The following is a 24,437-nucleotide window of genomic DNA, read 5'->3' on the forward strand; positions in this document are numbered from 1 at the left end:
CTACCTTTCCTACCACCCTAAGGCACAGAAAGCGGAGAACTGGGATTAGACTCACGAAGCTGCTGGAAACCTCTGGACCTGAATGTGCAGTCCTGACCATGCCACTGTTTTACTAAATTGATTTTGGGAGAAATTACATTTATCTTGCTGAGCTTCTGTTTTTCCATCTGATCAGTACAGTACTAAAGGGAAGTTCTTTTGAGCATGAATTGAAATGATGCAAGTACTTAATAAATGTTTCTTAAATCTGCATTTCTCTGCTAATTTCTTGGCGCCTGAAATTCTATTTCCTTTATGTAAAAATTCGAGTAAGACTCCTGCCTTTGGGTAAGATACTGAGAGGGACTTTGGGTGAGACTCTTCCCCCTCCCGAGCCTCACATGAAAAACGTGTTGGATTAGAACAACTAGAGATAGTTTTGTTAAGAGCATGGTCTTTGGCCCCAGGAGTCCCGGGCTGTGTGTGTGTCCTTGAGCAAGTTACCTTAATTTCTTTTGTAAAATGGGGATCACCACTGCCCTGCAAAAGCTGGAGGAAGCTGAGAAAGCTGCTGATGAGAGCGAGAGAGGTATGAAGGTTATTGAAAACCGAGCCTTAAAAGATGAAGAAAAAATGGAACTCCAGGAAATCCAACTCAAAGAAGCTAAGCACATTGCAGAAGAGGCAGACAGGAAGTATGAAGAGGTGGCTCGTAAGTTGGTGATTATTGAGGGAGACTTGGAACGCACAGAGGAGCGGGCCGAGCTGGCAGAGTCCCGTTGCCGAGAGATGGATGAGCAAATCAGACTGATGGACCAGAACCTGAAGTGTCTGAGTGCTGCTGAAGAAAAGTACTCTCAAAAAGAAGACAAATATGAGGAAGAGATAAAGATTCTTACCGATAAACTCAAGGAGGCAGAGACACGTGCTGAGTTTGCTGAGAGATCGGTAGCCAAGCTGGAAAAGACAATTGATGATTTGGAAGATAAACTGAAATGCACCAAAGAGGAGCACCTCTGTACACAAAGGATGCTGGACCAGACTCTGCTTGACCTGAATGAGATGTAGAACACCCCAGTCCCGCCCTGCCGCTGCTCCTCCCTCTCACCCCGACTCCGCTGAGGCCAGCCTGCCCGAAGCTGACCTTTAAACTGAGGGCTGATCTTTAACTGGAAGGCTGCTTTCTCCTTTCGCCACCTCTCCCACCCCCTTACTCCTGTGTCCTTTTCGCCAAACTGTCTCTGCCTCTCCCCAGAGATTCCAGTTGGGCTAGAGGCTGAGCACCTTTGGGAACAACGTTTAAGGGAATGTGAGCACAATGCAAAGTGTCTTTAAAAGCATGTTGTGATGTACACATTTTGTAATTACCTTTTTTGTTGTTGATGTAACAACCATTTGTAAAAAACATTCCAAATAATTCCATAGTTCTGAAGCAGCAGTCTAATCCCTTTCTCACTTTTGGAAGGTAACGTTTCAGCTTAATGCATATTGCCTTCTCCAGAGAGAAAGGGAAAAGGTTTGGGCCTGCCTTACTGAGAGCCTAGCAGCCCAGAGAAAGGCTCCATTTGGGGAAACCTCATTGCTCTGTAAAAAGTACCCGCCAAACCAGAAAGATGATTCCAGGAGGAGTTAGCCAAAAAAAAAAAAAAAAAGTGCTGTTCAGGTTTTCAGCTTTACGGTATCTTTGGACAACTTTTGTTTTTCTTTTTTCATCACAAGTGACCAAACAATTAAGATGGTGAAACCTCTGAGACCAAATCCTTGTCCCAGCTCTACCCTGTTCCCAACTGCTCACAGAATGGATCACGTGCCCTTTATGTTGAAGTGACCACTTAATTGCTCTCCTGCCTCCTTGAAAGGAAAGAAAATGATGTTTTGCCACTGATTTAGCCATATGAAATTCATCTCATCACCCTTTTCTGGGTCTGAAGCTGCTGTCTCCAAAAGTGCCATCTCATTGTGCTTTGTATCGGTTAGTGCTGGAGAAATCTTGAAAAGCTTATGTACAAAACTTTTTAAATTTTATATTATTTTGGAACTTTGCTTCTTTGGGGTTGAGGCACACTGGTCACCCCTCTGCCTGTGAGAGCTCTCTACAGTCTGTGGGCTAGCAGTGTGCTGATCTTTTGAAGTTTCTTTCCCTACCCAATCCCCCTTTTTTGATGAGGTTTCAGTGAGGTCTGTTAGGTGTGCATCCTGCAGCTTAATTGGCTTAAAATGTTCTCTCCTTTGGTGTGGTCTCTTTGCAGACCAACTGGGAGAAAAAAAAACCAATAGTGTAACTGTTTTGATACTGAAAATTGATAAATGTCTTTTTGAAATAAAGAACCAGTCCCTCCAAAAAAAAAAAAAAAAATGGGGATCATATCAAACCAGTCATTCCTAGAGGAAATCAACTCTGAATATTCATTGGAAAAGCTCACACTGAATTTCCAGTAGTTTGGCCACCTGATACAAAGAGCAGACTTGTGGGAGAAGACCCTGATGCTGGGAAAGATTGAGGGCAGGAGGAGAAGGGGGCAACAGAGGATGAGATGGTTGGATGGCATCGCCGACTCAATGGACGAGTTTGAGCAAACTCCAGGAGATAGTGAAGGACAGGAAAGCCTGGTGTGCTGCAGTCCATGGGGTCCCAAAGAATCAGATATGACTTAGTGACTGAACAACCACAAACCCACCTCATAGCGTTGCCATGAGAATTAAATGAGACAATACATACTGAATACCTATCACAATACCCATACAGAGTAAGTTTTCAAAACATTTCCTGCTTTTGACTTTTGTTATCATTATCTCACAGTCATCCAGCTCTGATGATCTGGGTGTCTTATGATTTCCGGCACCCACTTCCTAATAACTTGACTCAACTACCAAAGCCCTTTATCTGCATGTCTCCAACTGCACTTATTAATATTTTCCATTTGACTCTCTAACCTACTGCTTTTGGGGGAGGGCAGGCTCCTTGAGGCATTCTTTACACACCAATTGGATACTGAAGGGAGCTACCAATTAATGAGCATCTTCCAAGTGTGAGATGCCAAAATTATGAGCTTTAGAGATGAGAAAACTGAAGCTCAGGGAAGCAAAGCGACTTGCTCAAGACTGTGCAGGTAGAAAGCAGAAAAGTGGATTCAAACCCGAACTGTCTGCCTCCAGAGTCTGTGCTGTTTCTTGAAGCTCCCACTTTAGTAAAACAGGCAGACAAAGATAAGTCAGGGTACAGATGGTACCAGTTCATGGCTAAGGGAAGAATTCAGGTGGAAAGTGTGATTGGAAGTTGGAGGTAGGAGAACTCTCTTGCCACGAAGCTGCTCTCAGGAGGTTCTCTGAGGCTTAAGGTGTATGAAATGAGAAAGTTTGGGGCCCAGTGTTTTGGGGGATTGGTAGTCAGAGGATTAGCAACCTTATACTGTCATCTTGCTCGTGTTCCTTCTGCTCTCAAAGGTAAGCGAGGACCATCACTATGGGAGGCAGGGGGTGCTGGCCTCCTGGGCCCTGTTGTGCTCTGCCTCTCACTTCCGCAAGACTAGGGAGTGAGCTGGCGTTTATCCAAGTATCAGGGTTTACAACATACCTCCCTCCTTCCCAGGGCTGGAAGCCTGGCCTGAGATTCTGCAGTAGGCAGACACTCAGCAAATATCTAGTTTCTGTGAGGGAGGTGGGAGCCCTCTAACCTGGCAGGCAGTTTATTAAAGAGAGAAATCAGAGCCTTATTGTAGAAGTATACATTTTCTTCGTAGAAACTTGGAAAATAATCATAGTCATCATTTATTGAGGAAACATGGGCAGCATAATTTAATAAGTATGGGGCTGGGCTATGTCACTTGAGGTGAAGTGAAGTGAAAATTGCTTCAGTCATGTCTGACACTTTGCAACCCCATGAACAGTACCCCATCAGGATCCTTTGTCCATGGGATTTTCCAGGCAAGAATACTGGAGTAGGTAGCCATTTCCTTCTCCAGGGGATCTTTCCGACCCAGGGCTCAAATCCGAGTCTCCTGCATCGCAGGCAAATTCTTTCCTGTCTGAGTCACCCGGGAAGCCCAGCTCTGTTACTTAGCTGGCTGTCTCTGCTCCAGTTACTCCACTGAGCCTCAGTTTCCATATCTGGAATTGAGATTCTAATAAAACCTACTTTGTAGGGTTATTATGCAAATTAAATGTGTACACTTTCTCATAGCATTGCTGTGTTACTGTTTTTAGAAAGCTGTTTTCCAAAAACAAAGTTATGAGAGTGAAACAAGAATCTAAGCTCACCTAATAGTTAATTTTCTGACTTATATTTTTCTATCTCCCATCTTAGATGGTTCTAGAAGTCTTTCCAAGGTCTCCAGGTTCACAAAAGATTTGAGTGTTGGAAGGACATTGGAGGAAAATTTGTCCAACTTTCAAACTCAGCCAGGATTTCCTCTGGATTTTCTGGGGTGGGGGCCACTTGGCCTCCTCTTAGTTCCATCCTGGGGTGGATGCTCATTCCTCTGACAGTTGTGGAAAGGCCCTGGAACGGGAGGAGAGAGGTTCTTTCTGGGCCTGCTCCCCACCTGTGGGATGAGGAAGTAGACCCCAGCCCTGGGGTCAGAGGGTTCTGGAGGCCTCTATTCTTGACGAAAGACTGAGTTCACTTTGCAACTAAGTCATTTCCTGAAGAACCCTTATCAGTTATGGCCCCTTTGGCACTGAAGAGTTTATCAATTCCTAGCAGCTCAGGAGGGAGAGGTAAAGACTAAGGGAGAAAGAGGTCCTGTAAGGCCAAGCATTCCTTCACAATGAAAACCTGGTTGTCTCTCCCACCTTCCCCTCTTCTCCACCCATATCACAGGCATCCTGGGTCAAGCCCATCCTATCTCCTGTTGACATTTAGGGCTTTCATGTCATATTATGTGTCCTGCCCTTCACCCTTCTCAATGTTTCAGAAACTATCATGCTCTCTACATTCAGGCCTCTCCTGCCAATGAGAACATCCTCTTTTGCCTTTTCCCCCTGGGAAATTCCCCTCCATCCTTCAATGAAGAACTAGTTCAAATATCCCCTCATTCATCCCCTCATTCATGAATACGCTCACTCCCCACAAGTAGAATTGTTACACTCTACATTCTGAGAGCCCTGGGGCCATTATAACATTCCTTATTCCATTTTGTGATTTTTTTTTTCTCCCAGTATGTGTCTCCCTTGCAGACTATGAACTTCTCAAGGGAAGGGATCCTTACCCGTCTATCTTATTTGACTCACAGTAGGTGTCAACAAATGGCCTGAAATGGAAGGATGGACAAATGGATGAAGATTTCCCTTGGGATGCACAGCCTTCTCTCTGTGGGGGTGAAAGCAGGAGGGCAGATCAAACTGTAATGTGAGATGCAACCCCTCCCCACCCCCCCATCCGTGCTATGTTCCATTCTGTCACCGAGCTCAAACATATATTGTGCAGTCGCCCACTGTGGGACTGCCCTGGGCTGGGCAGTCATTAAAGGGCACTAAGAAACTGCAGTGGGGGGTCATCTGAGGCGCTTTGCACGCTCAGGTTCCTTTTTTTGGTTGCGCTGGGTCTTCCTTCCTGCACATGGGCTTTCTCTAGTTGAGGTGAGTGGGGGCTACTCTTCACTGCAGTGCGCGGGCTTCCCACTGCAGTGCCTTCTCTTGTGGAGCACGGGCTCTAAGGCACGCAGACTCAGGAGCTGTGGTGCGAGGCTTTAGTTGCTCCACGGCATGTGGGATCTTCCCAGACCAGGGATGGAACCTTTGTCCCCTGCACTGGCAGGCAGATTCTTAACACTGGACCAGCAGGGAAGCCCCCCAGGTCCCTCTTGTTCTGCACAAACATTCCCTGTGAGTGGTCTTCCCTGAACACTAACCTACAACATGTCCTCCCCCCATTTCTCTTTTTTTTCACTACCCTTTTGACTCTTTCATAGCATTCACTGAAGTCTTAAATTACCTTCATGGTTAATGTTTTCTCCCATTCAAATGGGCTTCCCAGGTGGCTGGGTGGTAGAGTCTGCCTGCCAATGCAGAAGACGCAGGTTCACTCCTGGGTTGGGAAGATCCCCTGGAGAAGGAAATGGCAACCCACTCCAGTGTCTTGCCTGGGAAATTTCATGGACAGAGGAGCCTGGTGGGCACAGTTCATGGAGTCACAAGGAGTTGGACAGGACTGAGCACACACACACACACACACCCATTCAAATGTCAGTTCCGTAACATCAGGGACCCCCTTTTTTCCCCACTTCTGTAGCCCCAGTGTGTGCAGTACCTGGCACACAGCGGATACTTAACAACTATATTTTGCTATAATATTTTATCATCGTTTTCTACTTCACTAATCCTCTCCTCATTTGTGTCTAATCTGATGTTAAACCTATCCACTGAGTTCTTAATTTCTATCATTGTATTTTTAAGTTCTAGAATTTCCATTTGGTTCTCTTCTATAACCTATAGTTCTTAGTCTTGTCTTCTATGTATCTGAATATACTAAGCATTATTAGTTAAAAGTTTGGTTGATAATTCCATTATCTGGATTTTCTGTGTAATTATTTCTATGATTTATTGCTCCTCTTATTTTTTCTTTGTTTTTTTGATCATGTTGTCTTCAATTTCTGTGAGGGGTTGGGCTGTTGTTTCTCATTCACTTGTACTCCTCATGTATAACCTTTCATGCTCCCAACCCAAAGCCTGGTGGAGGGTGGGGGAGTTTACCAGGGCCCTCCTTTCTTAGCAGGCCTTGAACTACAGTTTTCTCCCCCAGCTCCATAAATCTGTATAAAGCTCTGCTCAATTTCTCAGCTGTTTCTTCTGGAAGTAGCAAGTACTTTTAGAGGAAAAGCAGCCCCAAGTGAAGGGCTCACATCTTTATTCCCCTCAATTCTTTTCTTCATAGGTAACTCCCCAAATATTTAGTCTGCTATTGCCCCATAATAAGCATTTATTGACCGTATGAATACAGGCATACAAGGCTTGGAGGTAAGGTGTGATCACCTTTTACTCACTTATTATTCAGCTGTCCCTGACACCTAACTGCCATATTCTGTTTTGTGCTGAGTTAGAGAGGTGACAAGACATAGAGGGACCTGGTCTTGGGTCAAGCTACTAAACCATATTCTTAGCAGACACAATCTTTAGAGCAGTGGCCAACAGAAGCTCTTGGAATACTGAGGAACTCCCTCCCTTTGAAGGAGTTTCTTGGAGCAGGGGAATGGAAATTTTCTCAGAGGAAGGGGCTTCTGAGCTAAGTCTTCTTTTTTTAATATTTATTTTTATTTACTTATATATTTATTGGCTTGCCAAGTCTTAGTCATGGCACGTGTGATACTGGATTTTTGTTAAGGTATGCAGGGTCCTAAAGAAAATCAGTCCTGAATATTCATTGGAAGGACTGATGCTGAAGCTGAAGCTCCAATACTTTGGCCACCTGATGCAAAGAACTGACTCATTGGAAAAGACCCTGATGCTGGGAAAGACTGAAGGCGAGAGGAGAAGGGGACGACAGAGGATGAGATGGTTGAATGGCATCACCGACTCGATGGATATGAGTTTGAGTAAACTCCAGGAGCTGGTGATGGACAGGGAAGCCTGGCGTGCTGCAGTCCATGGGGCCGCAGAGAGTCAGACACAACTGAGTGACTGAACTGAACTGAACTGCAGGGTTTTTAGTTGCAGCATGCAAACTCTCAATTGTGGCATGTGGGATCTAGTTCCCTGACCAGGGACTGAACCCAAGCCCCTTGCGCTGGGAATGCGGATTCTTAGCCATTGGACCATGAGGGAAGTCCCTTGATCTAAGTCTTGAAGAACAAATATTATCAGATAAAACAACTGAAGAACAGCTTCCCTTAAAGAGAAAACACTTGGGTTGTAAAAGAGCCTGGGGCAACTAGAGGTGCAAGGTGGGTGTGGCTGTGGGCTAGGGTGTGAAAAGTATGGAACCCAAAACAGAAGGCTGGGGAGGAAGGAAGGGCTTTGAATGTCACACTAAGGAGTTTAGGCCTGATTCTTGGGGGAGGTAGGGGCTATGTATTGAGATTTCCCAAGTCAGGTTTGGAGAAGGTGTATGGTCGGGCAGGAAAATCTAGAGACAGACTAGGTTCTCTATTTAGCTCTGCATTAATCCACCCTTCTTGGGTCCTCAATTTTCCCATCTGTAAAATGGGGGTCTCTCTAAGCCCTGCGCAAGGATGACACATAAATTCGTGAAGCGTTCCATATTTTTCTGGGAGTTGGTGATGGACAGGGAGACCTGGCCTGCTGCGATTCATGGGGTCGCAAAGAGTCAGACAAGACTGAGCGACTGAATTGAACTGAACTGAACTAAGCTCTTTAAGTTTTGCAACCAGGGTTCTCTTTATCCAGATGGTGTTAAGACAGAATGAAGCTGCTCAGAGGGCAGGAGAGGAAGTTTGAAGCCCCACTTCTCTCAGGTACTAACAGACTCCAGACATCCCTCCAAGTCACAAGTTCCAAACTCTAAAAACCCTTCCAGCACCCACCAGATCTCCCAACCACTAGCAGCTCAAGCTCAAACAACAGCAGAGACTCAGGATGTTAGAAATGAAATTTCTGGGGTTTGTAAGAATGTTTTTGCAGATATGAGCTTGGCATTTAAGTATCGTTACACGAATCCGCAGCATGGAGAAAAGACCCAGGGTTTAAGAGGGGAGAAGACTGCCCAGTGGGATGGAGCCAGTTTCAGCAGGGCAATCTTGAGCTTCAACATGGGCCTCTTGTCTCCTGGGGCCTGGGCCCTTCTGGCATCTGCTGCCTCATGGACTCTCACCCACCCACGTGCACCAAAGTCAGCCAACATGGTGAGGTTAAGGGTCAGGAGCTGCCTCAGGTGAAGGAGCTGATGGGGGTGGGCCGTGGCAGGTGAGGCAGGCTTACCTACTGAGGTGGGGAATTAGCTCAAATTGTATCGCTCTTGCTGAGCATGGGAGAGGTAGCGGGATCGATGCCCGCATTCTCCAGTTTGGGGCCTCAGTTGTGGCTCAGCTGGTAAAGAATCTGCCTACAATGTGGGAGACCTGGGTTCGATCCCTGGGTTAGGAAGATCCCCTGGAGAAGGGAAAGGCTACCCACTCCAGTATTCTGGCCGGGAGAATTCCATGGACTGTGTCACAAGGAGTCGGACACGGCTGAGCGACTTTCACTTTTTGTGGCAGGCAGTGGAGGGCTCCACCCACTTCCTTCCCTACCCACCTCCCCAGGAGCCTCAAGATTCCTGCCCCTTCCTTTTCACTTCTTGGCTTTCACCAGCCTGACTTTCAGGTTTTTGTTGTGTGTGTGTTTTTTTTTTCCTTTGTTTCTTTTTAGCCAGGGCTGGAGGCCCTCAGAGCTCACTCAAGTGTTTCTGAGGCTTACTCAAGTTTTTCTGAAGTTAGCTACACGAGGCCCAAAACTGGAGCAGGGAAGCGGGAGAGGGGGATTTCTTTTACTACCTGGCATGCAAACAAGACACAGAATAGACTAAGGAAGGGAGAGTGAGTGAGGCTGAAGCTGGGCTGCAGAAACAACCCTTGGTTCCTCCAGGAGGGAGCCAGGCAGGGAACCAAGACTTAATCGGTGACTTCCAAGACAGCCCAGAAGTTACATACATGGCTGCGGCTTCACACAGACCTTGATGCAATTCCACCTGAAACTGGCTCCTCCTTTTATTACCTTGGGCAAGTCACTTAATATCCAAGCCTCAGTTTCTTCATCTGGAAAATGGGGGTAATTAGGGAACCTGCTGCAGAGTCCCACTGAGATAATAAAGTGAGAGGATGTTTAAAGAATAGAGCACGGTTCACGCATCTTTGTGATTCACCCTATCCCCCACCCCTGGCTGGGACTTCACAGACACCCCCACCCCAAATCCCTTCCCCTGAAGTTTAGTTAACTTCTGGCCTCCACTAGCCTTCTTCCCATCGCTCTGAGACTAATACAGACACCCATCTGCTGTTTTCTTTATCCAAGTCACAAGATGCTAGGTCTTAGTAAACTTCAGAAATAATCCACTCAGTCTTCTCACCTGAGGCCCGGAGGAAATGGGCTTACCTAGAAGCTAGGTTTCTGGGTTCCTGTCACATTTCACCTTCATTTTCACAGAAATCCACACATCCCACTTTTCGTGCTCCGCAATCCTTTCTTCTGAATCTTAGAACGGTCTACAACATTACTTTGAAACCTAAATTTATCCCAGCCTTTCCTCCTTCAGCACCTACCCCCTGCCCCAATCTCCTTTTATTTATTTATTTTCCCCCCCCAATCTCCTTTTAATGATACTATATTTTTGTAATTCTCTGGCAATTCTTTCAGAGAGGTACAGTTTCTGGCCCCGGGGTCCCAGAATTGATAGGTGATTAAGCCAAGATTCAATCCCCACTCTGCAGGGCTCCAAGCCCAGGGCCCTCTTTACTGCCCCCCAGCTGCCTCTGGGTTTGCCCACCTCCCATCCCCTGGGATGTGCCCCAGTTCCACTCCAGAACCCATCACCTGCCAGAGTTGTGGAGCTGGGGCCTGGCATCCTCAATCCCAAGGTCTGTAGGACAGCAGCAGTACTCACCCCACCCCAGAGGCCCTCCTTCCTTTCCCTCCACCCCGCCTCCCTGCTTTACCCTCCTTCAAAAGCAGCCAAGCCCAAAGAGGCCTGCAGACAGCCCTGAGTTCACCTCCAAAAGCTGCTACCAAGAGAGCCGCGGAGAGCCTTCCAAGATGAAAGGCTTCCTCTTCCTCCTCTTCACCATCAGCCTCCTGATTATGATTCAGGTAAGAGCAGCCCCCTGGAGTCCCTGGAACCACCGCCCCAGGCTCCTCAGACCTGCCTGGCAGTGGGGAGACGGCCTGCAGGCTCTTGGCACCCAGCCTTCCTCCCATGGGAACCAAGGACTCCGGACGCTTGGCTCCCAGCCTTCCAGTTCTTCTCGTTGGGGTCAGACTGTTGGAGGGTTTCCCCTGAGCATTGCTGCCTCCGGTACTTGAGGCTGGGGCACACTGACAGGGTGCCAGCATACTGAGGCCCCCAAGGGGTGTTGTGGAATAACAGGGGATGAAGAGGCTTAGGAAGACAGCCCTGAGTGACGATGGCATCAACCCACAGGGAACCTGGGGAAATGGTCCTGTTGGGAGGGGGACCAGGAGAGGTTCAAATGGAGCCTGATGGAGGTGGCAGGGAACCCCCGCCCTGGGTGAGGAGCCTGAGTGTTTGGCAATGCTAAGAAGATAGAATTCTCCCATTCCAGAAACAGCTAGAGTCTCAAGATCAACTGCTACTCCAAGAGGCAGCTTTGGCAGCATCTCACATGCTAGTCAGTAGAGAAGGGAGCCATTGAGTTCTCCATCGAGAACAGCCTGATCAAGCATTAAGGACAACTTGGTTGCCATCAGAAACAGCTTAATCTCCATCAAGGGCAGCTTTAGTTGCAGCGTAATCAGGCTTTGAGAACAGCTTGATCACCATCTGGCCATCTCTTTGGGGGAAAAAGTCACACCCTCCCTACCCCCACCCACCCATACTTCGCCAGGTGCCTTCTCTCCAGCCTGGTCTCATGTGACCTCCCCCATGACTATGATGGGCTCTTCTTCCCATTCACTAGATGAGGAAACTGAGGTTCAGAGAGGCTAAGGCCCTGTCTGGGCTATTAAGGTCAAAGTCTGGGGCCACAGATTTCCCTATCTCCTGCATGCTGGAGGTGCGGGTGACCTGGTGGACGTGAAAGGAAGGTCCCAGGGAACAGACAGGGGACTGCCTCTGACCCTGCCTGCATTGTGGCCCAAAGCAGCCAGCCCTCCCCACAGGACCTTGGGGCAGAAGTCACGACCCTTGGGAGAGGGAACCAGGGGCTACAGTCTGGGGGTGGGAGAACTGTGTCTCTAAACAGCACACCTGAGATTCACCCGGCCCCGGGCTTGCCCCACTTCTTTTGCAGATACAAACTGGAGTCCTCGGAAACCGTACCACCACCATCACCACCTCCTCCAAGAAACCCCAAAGTGGCTCCCCAGCCTTCGGCAGCCTGGCCGGTGGCAGCATCCTTTTCTTCTTGACAAATACCCTCATCCAGCTCTTCCACCTCACCTGAGGTGACACACCCCAGCCCTCATCCCATGCCCCCCGAGAGAGCGGCCATCATCACTAGCAGGAGAAGCACCCCCAATCCTTGGCAGGCGCTGATGCTAGAGATGAGCAGGTTGTAGGAATTGATGGGCAGAGCTTGGGGTGGGGCCCATGGCCGACACAGGGAGGTTCTGACATGGAGAAGGAAGCACCATCCAGCTGAGGCTCAATAAAGCTGTTGTGTACTTGGAGTGGGGTGCTACGTGTGGTCACTGGACATCACTGGATCTGAAGAGCCAGCCCCCAGGGGCTGCCTGTGTCCCCATCAGCAGGAGAGGTGGCACCAGGGAGCTCACACCCCACCTTCCCTGCCCCAAAGTCTGGAAACTGGGGCCCTACCCGTTTGGATCCCCTTGAAAGGACCCAGCCCAGAACCTGCTGTAGTCAGCCTCTCTTTCGTTGCATTTGGTCCCTGGTCCCTGGGAGTTCAGGGAAGGAGGTCCCAGAGGACCCATCCGCCCCTACCCAGGCCTTGGGCATCCACAGTTGCAGAGGCTCAGAGAGGCCCCCACTCCACTACTTGAGTTTATTCAGAACAACAGATCCAGAGAGAACAGCCCGCCCAACCTCTAGCGGTTCCCTCACAGCCAGCCTCCTGTCGTCACGTCGCCAACCACAGGGGTGCTGAGAAAGGTGAAGAGGCCGCTGTTCGTTTCTTTCCCTCCTACCCATGGTTAGGAAGGCAGGAAGGACATGCAGCTGCTCTAACCACCGTACCCCTCTTGGAATTGGGATCAACAGAGAGGGAAAGGGACCCTGGAGAAGCCCCCACCTCTGTCTCTTCTGGGAGGACCTCGGCCAAGAGGCCAAGTGTTTGCTAGATCAAATGACTGTGTCCTGCCCTCTCTGAGCTGGGTTAGGGACCAAGACCCCCTGTCCCGGCTTATTTGACTGAGATAAAACCTTTAGGGCTTGAGACCAGGGTTGGGAGAAATTGATAGGAGCCCTGGTGAGCAAGGCCCTTTGAGGTGTGGCTCCCACTTGCCTCTCTCATCCGGCCCACCCTGCCCCCATCACACTGGACTTCCAGGTTTCCACCCCTGAATTTGTCTGCATCCCTCTGCCGTCCTCTAGCCCGGCTGACTCCTTCTCATCCTCCACATCGCAGGTGAGGGTTCCCTCCTCCCGGCAGTGTTCCAGGCCTGCCTCAAAGGTTTCACGTCCTCCCCTGTGCATGCCTCCACTTCCGTTCTTAGCCTGTCCCCGAGTGTATCACCCTACCCGTTGGAATCCTCCACTGGACTGTGAGTTGCCTGAGGGCAGGGCCCAAGGCTTGGATCATGTTTGTGCCCCCGAAGCCCATGCTCCGAGAATCTATCATTTGGCGGGGCGGGGGTGGGGACAAGACCCGCTCGGCAGTCAGTCTGGTCCCAGGGCTCCCTCTGGCGGCAGAGGGAGGCCTTGCAGCTGAACGCCAGAACGGGAGAAGGCAGGTGAACCTCACTCCCACCCCCAAATATCAAGGTGCAGCGTCAGGGATACCTGGGAGCATAGTATAAAACAGTTTATGTTACAACAAAAAACCCTATAAAAACATGTCCTCCCAGGGAGAGCCTCCAGGGCTGGGGGGTGGCAGGGAGGTTTCAAAGCACATGGACAGTCCAGATTTGGGATGCCCTGTCCTTGGCCAGCTCCCACAGCACTGCGTGGTCCCGGTCGTAGCCCCGGCCACCTGCGGGGAATGGGGTAAGAGATGGGGAGATGGTCAGAAAGAGCTGGGCGCTCCACTGCCCTCAGGGGCTTTCTCCCACACACGTGCCCAACTTACCCTTCACGTCTAGGATCCGACCTTCAAACATCTGGCTGCAGATGTGGCCCGACTCACTGATGCTCCATGTCTGGCGGGGCAGGCGGCTCTCAGCCCACAGCACCACCTTGGAGCCTGTGCTGGGGGGGCCAATCACCTGCAGGCTCATGGTGGGGGCCACCTGAGGCCCCCAGGAAGTCGTCAGGCACCGGCCATCCCCCAGGGACTCTGCCAAACCTAAGACACCTTTGATACACCCAGCTTTGAATTTCTGGCTCTCGTGGACTGTGACTCTGGGCAAACTTCTTGATCTTTCTGAGCCCTGTTTTCCTGGGGGGATGGTTATTGAAAGGGTTCTAGTTCAATGTGAGAAACCATAAAAGAGCTGGGAAAATATTAACTCCTCCAGGAAGGCTTTCATGACTGCCTCTTGAAGCACAGGCTTTAGCAGCAAACTTCCACATACTTATTGGCTATGTGACTTTCAGCCAGTTACTAAACTTCTCTGTGCTCTGGTTTCCTCACCTATAAAATGGACCTGCCCCCTAGCGCCCTCTAGGGATTGCATGCAATGTTCACATGAATCCATCATGATGTTCATGTGAAGACATCTACACAGTATCCCCTCCACTGCCACTTTCTCAGGAAAGGTTCCCCTTGTCAGAGATACTGGTATTCCTTATTTTCCTTTCTTAATTTATTTTTCCTCTATTGCACTTTTCAACACCTAAGACTTATTGAAGCCGTTTCTTTCTCTCCCCCCTAGGAAGCAAGCCTCAGGAGGGCCGAGCACATGGCAGGTGCTCAGGAAAGATTTGTGGAGTGAATCTATCATTTTGTTTTGGCCATGCCTCATGACTTTTGGAATTTTGATTTCCCAACCAGGTTGAAGCCCGGGTGCCTGGCAGTAAAAGCCCCAAGTCCTAACCACTGGACCACCAGAGAATTCCCGAATCTATCATTTATAATAGGACCCAGATCTGCCACAGGTTATCAGAGCTGGGAGGTCCCTTAGAAGCCTCTGGTCCAGCCCCTTTTGTTTTGCAGATTAGAGACAGAGACCCAGGGAAGAGCCTGAACGGCCCAAGGGTACACAGCCTGCCTTCTCCACCTCTCCAGGGTCCCGCTGTCTGTATCTCTCTGCCTCTCTGGCCCAAGACTGGCTCCTGCTCCCGACTGGGCACAGGCCGGGACTCCTGAAGGTGGGTTTGTGAGGGCCTGGGGGCCCTGGTGTCCCTGTCCCAGCCCCTAAACCGGTACCTGGTTCTTCAGTAGCCCGTCCTCATAGAACCAGATGTTGCTGCCTCCGGCTCGGGGCTCAGAGACCACGACACGGCCTGCCTTCATGTCTTCCACATGGTCCGGCACGGTCAGGAATCCCCCCAGTGCCGCATTCCAGAGGCGGAAATAAGCCCGGCGCTGGTGAGTGGGGGGAGTCGAGAGTCAGGGCTCTCTGGGCAGGGATGCTCCCACTTGGGCCCCTAATGCCCTCAACTCTGGACGCTCCAGTAACCCGAGCTCCCAGGCTCTCCCTCCTGCCCCAAACCGACCTGGACCCTGTTTCTAAGTCACCCCTTCTTTCTCACACATATGCTGAGGGCACACTCACAGCACATGCCCACACAGTTGTATGTCTGTAGAGATGCACACAGACACACTTGCAGATACACCCAAGATCCACATGGTTGCACAGGACGGCAGACACAGACACATGGGTACATACCAGCAGGCGCACTCACTACTTGCTCCCCCCGCTGACTTCACATCAGACACTCAGGTTTGCTAAAAGTTGGAGGCATATAGAGGAATACAGATGTGCACACGCACTTATTAGGAGACATGCTCACATTACATGCTAAAGAGGAACCACGGCAGGGCGGATGCTGGCTTGGCCACAAATCACCCAGGGGTCTTAGGTGGTGGTGACAGTAATAATAATCATCACAGGCAATGTCTGTTGACATTCAACACTGTTCTGAGGGCTTCATATCATTATTACCTTCAATTCTCAAAACAGCTCTATCATACATACCACCCCCATTTTATAAGTGAGGAAATTGAGGGCCATGGAGGTAAACAACTTGCGAAGATGGCAGAGCAAATCCTTGTCTACTTCTCTGGGCCTTTATTTCTCCATCTGTACAATGTGAGGATTGGAGATAATCTCCAAGATTTCTCCTAGCAATGATGTTCTAAGAGGGACTGTACCGGTATCCTCACACGAAGACACATGTTTTCAACAGTGTCACAAGGCCAGCCACACGCAGTCACAAACACTCTCACAGATGTACAGGGTAGCCACAGATGGCCGCCAGAGGGCACGTGCATACAGAGGCCATCATGAGCACAGAAATGCCCTCAGATGGGCACACACACACACGCACGCACACACCCTGTGGCCAGGCCTCCACATACATGCCCTCATTGCACATAAATGAGACACAGGTCCAGACATGCACTCATAGACACAGAGAAACACAGGTACAGACACAGCGTTGCAAAGTGAGGCGTGCTCGCTAATGGGTGGTACATGAGCTAATTTTCAGGCTTATGTGGATAAGCCTTATTATTAAAAAAGTAATGGCAATGTGTTTATCACAGTGTCCATTAAGGGAAAATCACACACACACACATCAAACCCATGATCTAATGGACATTATTCCTTAGGATAAGGATAAAGTTAAAAAAGAAAAAAGTGAGTTGATTTAGAGGTATATATTAAAGGGTTAATGGTTCAAGAGGAATGACAGTAGGACAAAAATTATGACCAAAGTACATAAATGCTGAGTTTGGGAAACATGGGAAGTGCACAAACAGACAGACAGACACACAACCAGAGGAGCTGACCCAGATGCACTCAAGCTGACATGCTACCCACCTGCTTGATGGGGTAGAGGGAGCCCACCCGCTGGGTCCCGCTGTACGTCAGCCAGTTGGTGATCTCACAGCTGCCCACCAGCCACTGGCGGCCCCGGAAGTCACTGTGCTCACATAGCACCCAGCTGGACCCGGTGAGTGCCAGAGACACAGCGAGGAAGACAGACAGACAGACAGACAAGAAGGAGAGGAGGCATGGCCGTCAGAATGGTCTCCACCTCCCCTTCTCTCAAGCTGGGACTCCTCTGCCTGGGGTTCGGGTCCCAGGAGTGGGTGGAGAGGGAGGCGGGAAAGGAGCCCTGAGGTTTGCAGGGCAGAGTAGGGTCCTGGAGAGGCCCCCCCAGGCTGGGGTCCAAGCCCTGAGGGCCAGTGAGCCTTCTCAGTCTGCGCTCCCTCCCCGCTCCCTCCTGGCTTGGAGGGGAGTGGAAGAGAAGTGGGAGGAAGACCCAGAGACCCCCGGTCCCCCCCTCCCTCACTAGTAGCCCCCCACTTCCCCTTGACACACTCACACGCCCCCCTTGATCCGCACAGACAGCACGTGGTTGTTGAAGCCCTCGGCCTGCAGGCTCCGCACCTCCCCGCTGAGCTCAATCTCCTTGCCCTCGAAGCACTCCAGTCCATACAGGAAAATGGACGGCTCGGAAAAGTACTGTGGGCCGGGGGGCACAGAGAAGGGGTGAGCCCACGAGAGCCCTGCCCTCAGCACCTCCTAGTTCCAGACGTGTGACTCCCAGGTCAGTATTTCAGGCTCTCTTCCTCCTGAGCTACACCCCACAGGGCCCCTGACTCCTGGACACTGCCAGCTGGGGGTGCCCCAGATCATCAGATGCAACCTGGGCTGGACGGGCGCCCCCTGCCTTAATACCATCTCCCCGGTAAATGGCACTTCTAAGAAGAGTAAGAATAATAATCCTGGTCATTACAACATCAGTTCGTGAGTATTCAGGCTGACCGACTTGCCAGATTCTGTGCTAAGAGCTTCTCTTGATCTCATCAGAACTTAACAGCCCTGGATGTAGGTGCCATGATTATCCCTACTTAGAGGGAAACTGAGGCTGGAAGGAGGAAACCACTTGCTCAAGGCCCTACGGCCAAGCTCCAGGTGTCTTCAGAGCCCAGCGTGGAGTTGTAAAGAGCAAGGACTCCAGAGCCAGGCCGCCTTGGGGAGAACCTGGCTCTGCCGATCACCAGCTGTGTGACCTGAAGCAAGCTGCATGACCTCTCTGTGCCCCAGTTTTCACACGGGAAAAAGGGAGAAGATGACACTTCTGTGGCTCATAGGGTTGTGGTGAGGATGGAACATCTTAGAGCATGAGAAGCCTTTTAAACCCCGCCTGGAGCGCGGTAACGTCAAGGCCAGCCGTTCTGCTTGTGCTGCTCCCACTGGTCCCCGGTCCGTCACCAAGTCCTGCAGACTCCGGGTCCTTAATAGGGCCCATGTTACTTCTCTCTGCTTGTCCCTGGTCTAGGACATCATTATCTGTCCTGGTTCTCTGTCGCAGCAGCCCCACTGCCTTCCCCCGCCCACCCACTTCCGCCCACGCAGCAGAGCCATCTTCCTGTTTCACACCTCCCTGCCCAGAACCACCACCTCAGTGGTCGCCCCTGCCCCCAGCCCACCCCGAGCGCTAGCCCCTCCTGGCCCTCCTGGTCTCACCCCAGTTTCAGGACACACCACTCTGTGCTGTAATCCTTCTGGGTTCCTTGAAGGCAGGGCTGTGTCTGATTTATTTTGGGGTCCCCAGGATCTATGTCAGCAGGGACTCAGTAAATCCCTGGTATGCTGACCTGGCTTTGAAGCTCTGGGGTCAAGAGGACCTGGGGTAGTTCTGAGGAAGGCTGGACTTAAGCCCGACAGCTCAGTCAGCAGTGGGAAGAGGCAGGCTCACCTCTGCCTCAGGGATGCCTGGAACTGGGGCACTCACCAGGGGCACCTTCCGGAGAGAGCCCAGGACTGTGGAGGCCAGGCAGCCCATGGCTGTGAGAGTGGGGAACTCGCCCTCGGACAGAATGTACTGCTCACCCTCAAAGTTCTTCTCATCAAACAGGATCCAGCTGGGGAAGGAAGGAAGGGGAAGAATAGGGGGATGTGAGTAGGTATTTGAGCCCACCCTGTCCTTGGCCTGCACGGCCCCTCTGAGATACAGCAGACTGAATGCAACCTTGATGGGGCTCCCCCGGTCCAGGGGAGGCCAAGGATGACCAGGCACTGCGGCAGCACAAACGGAAGTCAGACTTAAGAAAGAACTGAATGGAATCACACTGCCCTTCAGGAGAAATCTGGCAGCCCAGCCAAACTCCATGCACAATTACTCAGCAAGCCTATTTCTCAGAATCTATTCCAAGGACCCCCTTCATGAAATGACACATACATAAGGCTAGTGGTTACACATTGTTTGCAGTGGCAGAGTGGGAGCAGCCAAATGTCCATCAGTTGAGGATTGGTTGCATAAAGCACGAATCTGGACTATAACACAGCAGTCAACAAGAATGAGGAAGAGCTATCAAAGGGATATAAAGTAACCTCCAAACAGTCTAAAAAAACAAGGTGTGTAACAGTGTTGATAGTATGCTTTCTGTTTAAAAAATTGAGATAAAATTCACATACTATAAAATTCACTTTTTTAAAGTATACAATTCAGTAGTCTTTAGTATATTTATCAGGTTGCAGTATGCTTCCTATTGTGAAAGAAAATGGAGAAGGGGGAAAACAAAATATATTTGGTTTCTACAGGTCTATGCAAATTTATATATGGTGTATATTTGCTTATACCTTCAAAAAGAAACAACAAATGAATGAATAAACATTTTTTAAAATGAGGGTGGGAGAGGAAAAAGTAGCATAAACAAAGCTGTAACTTATTGTTTTTTAAGTCTTGACTTTGGAACTCTTATGAACTGAATGTTTGTATCTCCCCGGAATTCATAGGTTGAAGCCCTCACCTCCAATGTGATGGCCTTTGGGAGATAATTAGGTTTAGATGAGGTCATAAAGGTGGAGCCCTTATCATGGGATTAGTGTCTTTATAAGAAGAGAAAGAGGGGAATTCCCTGGCAGTCCAATGGTTAGGACTCCATGCTTTCACTGCCAAGGGCCTGGGTTCAATCCTTGACTGGGAAACTAAGATCCCACCAGAGGACGAGATCCCTGGGGATACAGCAAGAAGGCAGCCATCTGCCAGCCAAGAAGAGAGCCCTCACCAGGGAACCAAATCAACCAACATCTTGATCTTGGACTTCCCAGCCTCCAGATCTATGAGATAACAAATTCCTGTTGTTAAACCACCCAGTGTATGGCATTTTGTTACTAGCTCAAGCTAAGACAGGAACACAATAAATATTTTCAGTAACTAAATACTAGGATTAAATAAAAATGAGAAGTATACCTAAAAATTAAAATAAACAATGTAAATGAACCTAATTATATATCAGGTTGGGGGCATAACCGCACAGAAAAAAGTAAAAAACAATATTTTGAACTGAACATACCTAATGGGATGTAGGTGAATGTACTGAGGACAAAAAGAACAGAGACGCCTCAAACAGCTCACTGGTTTTTACTGTTAGTAGTAGTATTATCAGTAGTAGTAGTATCAGTATTACAATTTTGAAACACGTAGCATGCAAATTTTGGTCTTCAAAGAGCATTACCCATTAAAAGCAACCAGGATTCTTTGGGAAGTGACTCCAGGTTAGAGGCAAAAAATATATACAAAATGATCCAGGAACATCTTATTGTACCAGAAAAACAGGAAGTTATTAAAAAAAACAAACAAAAAAAACAACTATTGGGGTCATATCAAAAGTACCCAGGAAAGGGACTTCCCTGATGGTTCAGTGATTAAGAATCTACGTTCCAATGCAGGAGATTCGGGTTTAAGCCCTGGTGCAGGAACTAAAATCCCTCATGCTTTGGGGCAGCCCACCTGCCACAATTAGAGAGAAGCCCTGGTGGCCCAACAAAGACGCAGTAAAAAATAAACATATAAGTTTTTTAAAAGTGCCCAGGAAGCAATCTGGAGGGGCTTCCATTTGCCAAAGGTGAAGTAATTTGAATACACAAAGGAACAGTGACTCCAGAGGACTGAAGCCTTTCATATACATAAAAACCCACGAGTCCCTAACAATACTTAAAAAAAAAATCTTCATCGGTCAGCTTTGGAGGTTGCTAGGGCACTGATTCAAAAATTATTCTGAAAATTGATAAAGAGAAAGGGGCAAACACGGACTCTTGGGAAAGGAGCAAACTGCCTTTTTTGTAGAAACTATTTCAGGTAAATAAATACTGGAAAAGGGAAAGTTCTTCTTTATAGAAGTATTCCAGCTAGTATATGTAGAAGGAATAACAAAACTTAGAAAATCATCATTTTGTAACCTCTAAAGAAATAATGAGTCTAGGCCATTATCATCAATGGATACTAGATATCATGAGATAAAGGTCAGTGAGGAATCTTATAATGTAGGGATCTTAATATCATTTAAAAAGGGACAACTAGACACGTGCATTCTGATGTGATGCAATGGGGAGTACACGTACTACATATACAATATTCTTGCCAAAGGAACAAAACACCCTGAATCTCATCAAGTCTCTGGATGTAAACTACCTGTTTACAGGAAATATGGGGCACAGAGGAACAAGTTTAAAACACCACCAGGAAGCAATCATCTAAAATACAGAAGATAGAAACTTAAAGGGCAAATTATTGGGTTTCTTAAATAATTTCTTAAATAAATGGTATCAGACAAAAAGAAGGGGAGGGGACTGCTATACATTAGAGATCAAATGGACTAAATGTGATGTGTGGACCCTGTCTGGATCTAAGAAAAACAAACGGATTTCATAAAGGCATTTTTTGAGATAATGGGAGGAATTTGAACATGGACTGGGTATTAGGTAATAATAAATTACTGTTCATTTTATTATATGTGATAATAACTTGAGGCTGTGTGTGGAAGGGTCCTTTCTTGTTAGAGATATACATTGAATGATTTACCTGTGAAATTTTACGTTGGGTTGGGGATTTAAAATATTCCACTAAAAAAAAAAAAAAGGCAGAGGGGTGAATGAAACAAAACTGAAGTTCTTTATACTCTGCTGTCTACAATGTTTACATTTGCTATTAAAACTTTATTTTGCTTTGTTTCTTTTAAGACTGAATGATTGGGGCAGAAGAGCTAATCCCAAGGAAGCCAAAGGAAGGAAGTCATTTGAAACAAAGACCTAACTACAGCCTCGATTTCCAAGCTGAACTAAGCGCTTCAGGGCAGGCGCCCACAGGCCCACGTCTCCCCATTCCCACGTCCTCACCTGCCGCCATGGACTCGGCAAGACTGGGGCTGGAAGGAGGTGGGCAGAGAGCTTTGGTCATCTTCAAAAGAGACGTGGTCGCCCAGGAAGTCGGGGCCAGAGAAAAGCTGAATCTGGCAGCAGAGACGGGAAGAGATCAGAGAGAAGGAGGGTGATGGAACGGGGGAAAGAGAATAGGGAAGAGAGGGAGAGATTTAAAATGAGGGAGAGGAGACAGAGACCCCCCACCACCTCCTTACCTTTGAGATAAAATGCAGATTGTGCTCCCCGACCTGAAGGAAGGGACCAAAGTTTTGAGATTCAAGGCGAGTACTAGCCCCTCGCCTCCACGCCTCTGGTGTCAATATTCCTGATCCTTTTCGCAGTTCGCGCTTAGTCTGGGGTCTGTGTTGATTCCGCCCCCTTCCAGGAGACCCCGCCCCCAGGAACTCCAGGCTTGCTCCTTCTAGTCCCGCCTCCACTGAAGTGGGCACCGCCCAGACTCCAGACCCCGCCCCATCAAGAGGCCCGGCTCCTGCGGCCGCCACGCACCTGCAGGACCGGCTGCAGCGAGCCGAGGGCGCTGCTGCCCGAGCCCCAGTCGTCGCAGTTGCGGTACACGCCCTTCTCCAGCACGTACTGCTCCCCGGAGAAGCCCACCTCCTGATACGCCACCCATCTGCAGGAAGAGCAGGGTGCGGGTCAGCGGGGCGGAGCCGATGCCTCTGCTGGAGCCGCCCCCGGCCCGCCCAGCTCCCCGGAACCCCCCCAGTCACTCACACGCCGCTGAGCACGTGGATGGCCTGCGTTCTGGGGCCATGTCCCGCCAGCTCCACGTCCGGCAGCGCCTCGCTCACCTCCACGCCGGGCCCCTCGAAGTCCATGGCCTCAAACAGCACCACGGCCGGGTCCCCGAAGTCCTGGGCCCGGGGGACAGTCAGATTGCTCCCGGCTCACGGACGGACGGACGGAAACCCCTGGGAGTGCCCAGACCCCTAGGACGCATCCCACTAAAGGACTTTGATGTGAGGTGACCAGGGTGGGTTGGGGAAGGGCAGCAGGAGACTTCCACTACTCTGGAGAACAAGGAGAGGAGGCACAAATTCTCTCAACAGAGGGTACCAGCTGAATGTCCCAATTGCTCTTGCTTACCGTTCGGATGACCCGCAGGGAGGTCAACACCTCGTTATAGCCTCCCCAACGTGACCAATCAGCATATTCTCCCTCTTCCAGCAGATACTGGTGACCCCGGAAACCCTCCTTCTCGTAGCCCACCCAGCTGAGCAGGGGGAGACAGACAAACAGGGAGTCACAGGAAGCCCTCGGGATTGTGAAATAGCTGCCCCCACCCCCCAGGCAGCCCAGGTCACTCCCCACCCTGGAGGGTAGAGGCCAGTGGGGAGGATGAGGTAGAAGGAAGGGTCCTGAGTCCTCACCAGCCCCCAAGAACTCGCAGGGACCCCACAGAGGCCAAGCTGGGGCTCTGGCTATCCTCTGGCTGCTGCAGGTTGTAGATGTCTCGGTTCACTTCCCAGCTCCGGCCCTGAAACCCTGGGGCCTCATACACCACAGCCTGTGGGGGAAGGGGCGGTGTGGGGTTGGACCAGACCCACCCAGCCATCCCAGGATGACTCGCCAGCATCAGCCCAGAGCTATGCCCTCCCAGCCCCTCACTTGAGCCCCATGCCCTCACCTGACTCCTTTCTCTTCTCTGACCCATGACCTGGTCCTTCCACACCAAAAGCCAGTTCCCAATGAGTTAGTTGGGTTCCACCATCACCACCACCACAGCCACCCACCCCCAGACCCAGCCTCTGGCCCCAGCACCCTCCTCTCCATGTTCTAGTCCAGGCCATGATACATACACACACATACACAGCCCCCACCCAAAGGCCCTCTATGACCCTGAAGCCCAGGCGCTTACCTTGGGCTCCCCTGGTCTCTCCACACCTGGGCAGCCCTGCAGAGAAGACAGAGTGAGACCCCAGCCCAGAGGTGGGGAGAGACAGACTGGGCCTGGTGACCTTGGCTTTACTTGTTCCTGAGACCCTTAAAAATGGCCAATCGCATGTCCTCCCTCCTTCCCTTAGAATCAAATCCTCCCTCTCCTCGAATCCTATTCCCAGTAGGAGTTCCCAGGCCCTGCCTCTTCCACCAGACTGCAGGGCAAGGCTACTGGGCCCACCCACTCCTTACCAGTCTCATGGGCTTCAGGGAGCCCACGCTGGAGTCTGATGCTCCCCAGGCCTCTGTGGTGGGGTACTCTCCAGGCTCCAAAATGCAGGGAGTGTCTTCAAAGAAGGGTTTGGGGTATAGAAGCCACCTGGGGGAAGGCAGAGAAGTAGCTGCACCCTAGACTCCCAGAAACACAGATTAGTGGATGAGGTGGAAGGTGCAGAGGGAAGAATTGAGTTTTGGGGGAGAGGCCCTGATCAAGGGAACTCTGGAGAACATTTCAGGCC

The 24,437-nt window shown here is 49.9% G+C and overlaps 2 protein-coding genes across 6 annotated transcripts in view; one reads left to right on the plus strand and one right to left on the minus strand.

Annotated features, from left to right (window-relative positions):
• Window positions 1-512: 512 nt before the first annotated feature.
• Window positions 513-2,197, plus strand: LOC122698388 (tropomyosin alpha-3 chain-like). The gene has a single exon (XM_043909340.1). The coding sequence runs from the start codon at window positions 571-573 to the stop codon at window positions 1,045-1,047; it is 477 nt and encodes a 158-aa protein (XP_043765275.1). The 5' UTR covers window positions 513-570; the 3' UTR covers window positions 1,048-2,197.
• An 11,353-nt stretch (window positions 2,198-13,550) lies between these two features.
• Window positions 13,551-24,437, minus strand: part of CRYBG2 (crystallin beta-gamma domain containing 2) — a 30,406-nt gene continuing 19,519 nt past the window's right edge. For 4 of the 5 annotated variants that reach the window (XM_043909344.1, XM_043909343.1, XM_043909342.1 and 1 more), the window contains 14 exons: window positions 24,172-24,298; window positions 23,900-23,935; window positions 23,412-23,548; window positions 23,128-23,254; window positions 22,756-22,895; window positions 22,528-22,654; window positions 22,236-22,268; window positions 21,997-22,109; window positions 18,611-18,740; window positions 17,195-17,334; window positions 16,687-16,810; window positions 15,069-15,227; window positions 13,830-13,989; window positions 13,551-13,733 (listed from right to left, as the gene is read on the minus strand). In XM_043909344.1, the coding sequence (XP_043765279.1) occupies window positions 13,645-13,733; window positions 13,830-13,989; window positions 15,069-15,227; window positions 16,687-16,810; window positions 17,195-17,334; window positions 18,611-18,740; window positions 21,997-22,109; window positions 22,236-22,268; window positions 22,528-22,654; window positions 22,756-22,895; window positions 23,128-23,254; window positions 23,412-23,548; window positions 23,900-23,935; window positions 24,172-24,298 (1,642 nt within the window). In that variant the 3' untranslated portion in view covers window positions 13,551-13,644. Of the gene's footprint in view, window positions 13,734-13,829; window positions 13,990-15,068; window positions 15,228-16,686; window positions 16,811-17,194; window positions 17,335-18,610; window positions 18,741-21,996; window positions 22,110-22,235; window positions 22,269-22,527; window positions 22,655-22,755; window positions 22,896-23,127; window positions 23,255-23,411; window positions 23,549-23,899; window positions 23,936-24,171; window positions 24,299-24,437 lie in introns of those variants that run through there. The other variant, XR_006342322.1, reaches the window with a different exon arrangement.

Source organism: Cervus elaphus, chromosome 8, assembly GCF_910594005.1.
Source record: "Cervus elaphus chromosome 8, mCerEla1.1, whole genome shotgun sequence".
NCBI lineage: Eukaryota > Metazoa > Chordata > Mammalia > Artiodactyla > Cervidae > Cervus > Cervus elaphus.

Excerpts from the sequence above, each read along its gene's own strand:
- LOC122698388 (XM_043909340.1), top strand. The coding sequence starts at position 571 with ATGAAGGTTATTGAAAACCGAGCCTTAAAAGATGAAGAAAAAATGGAA.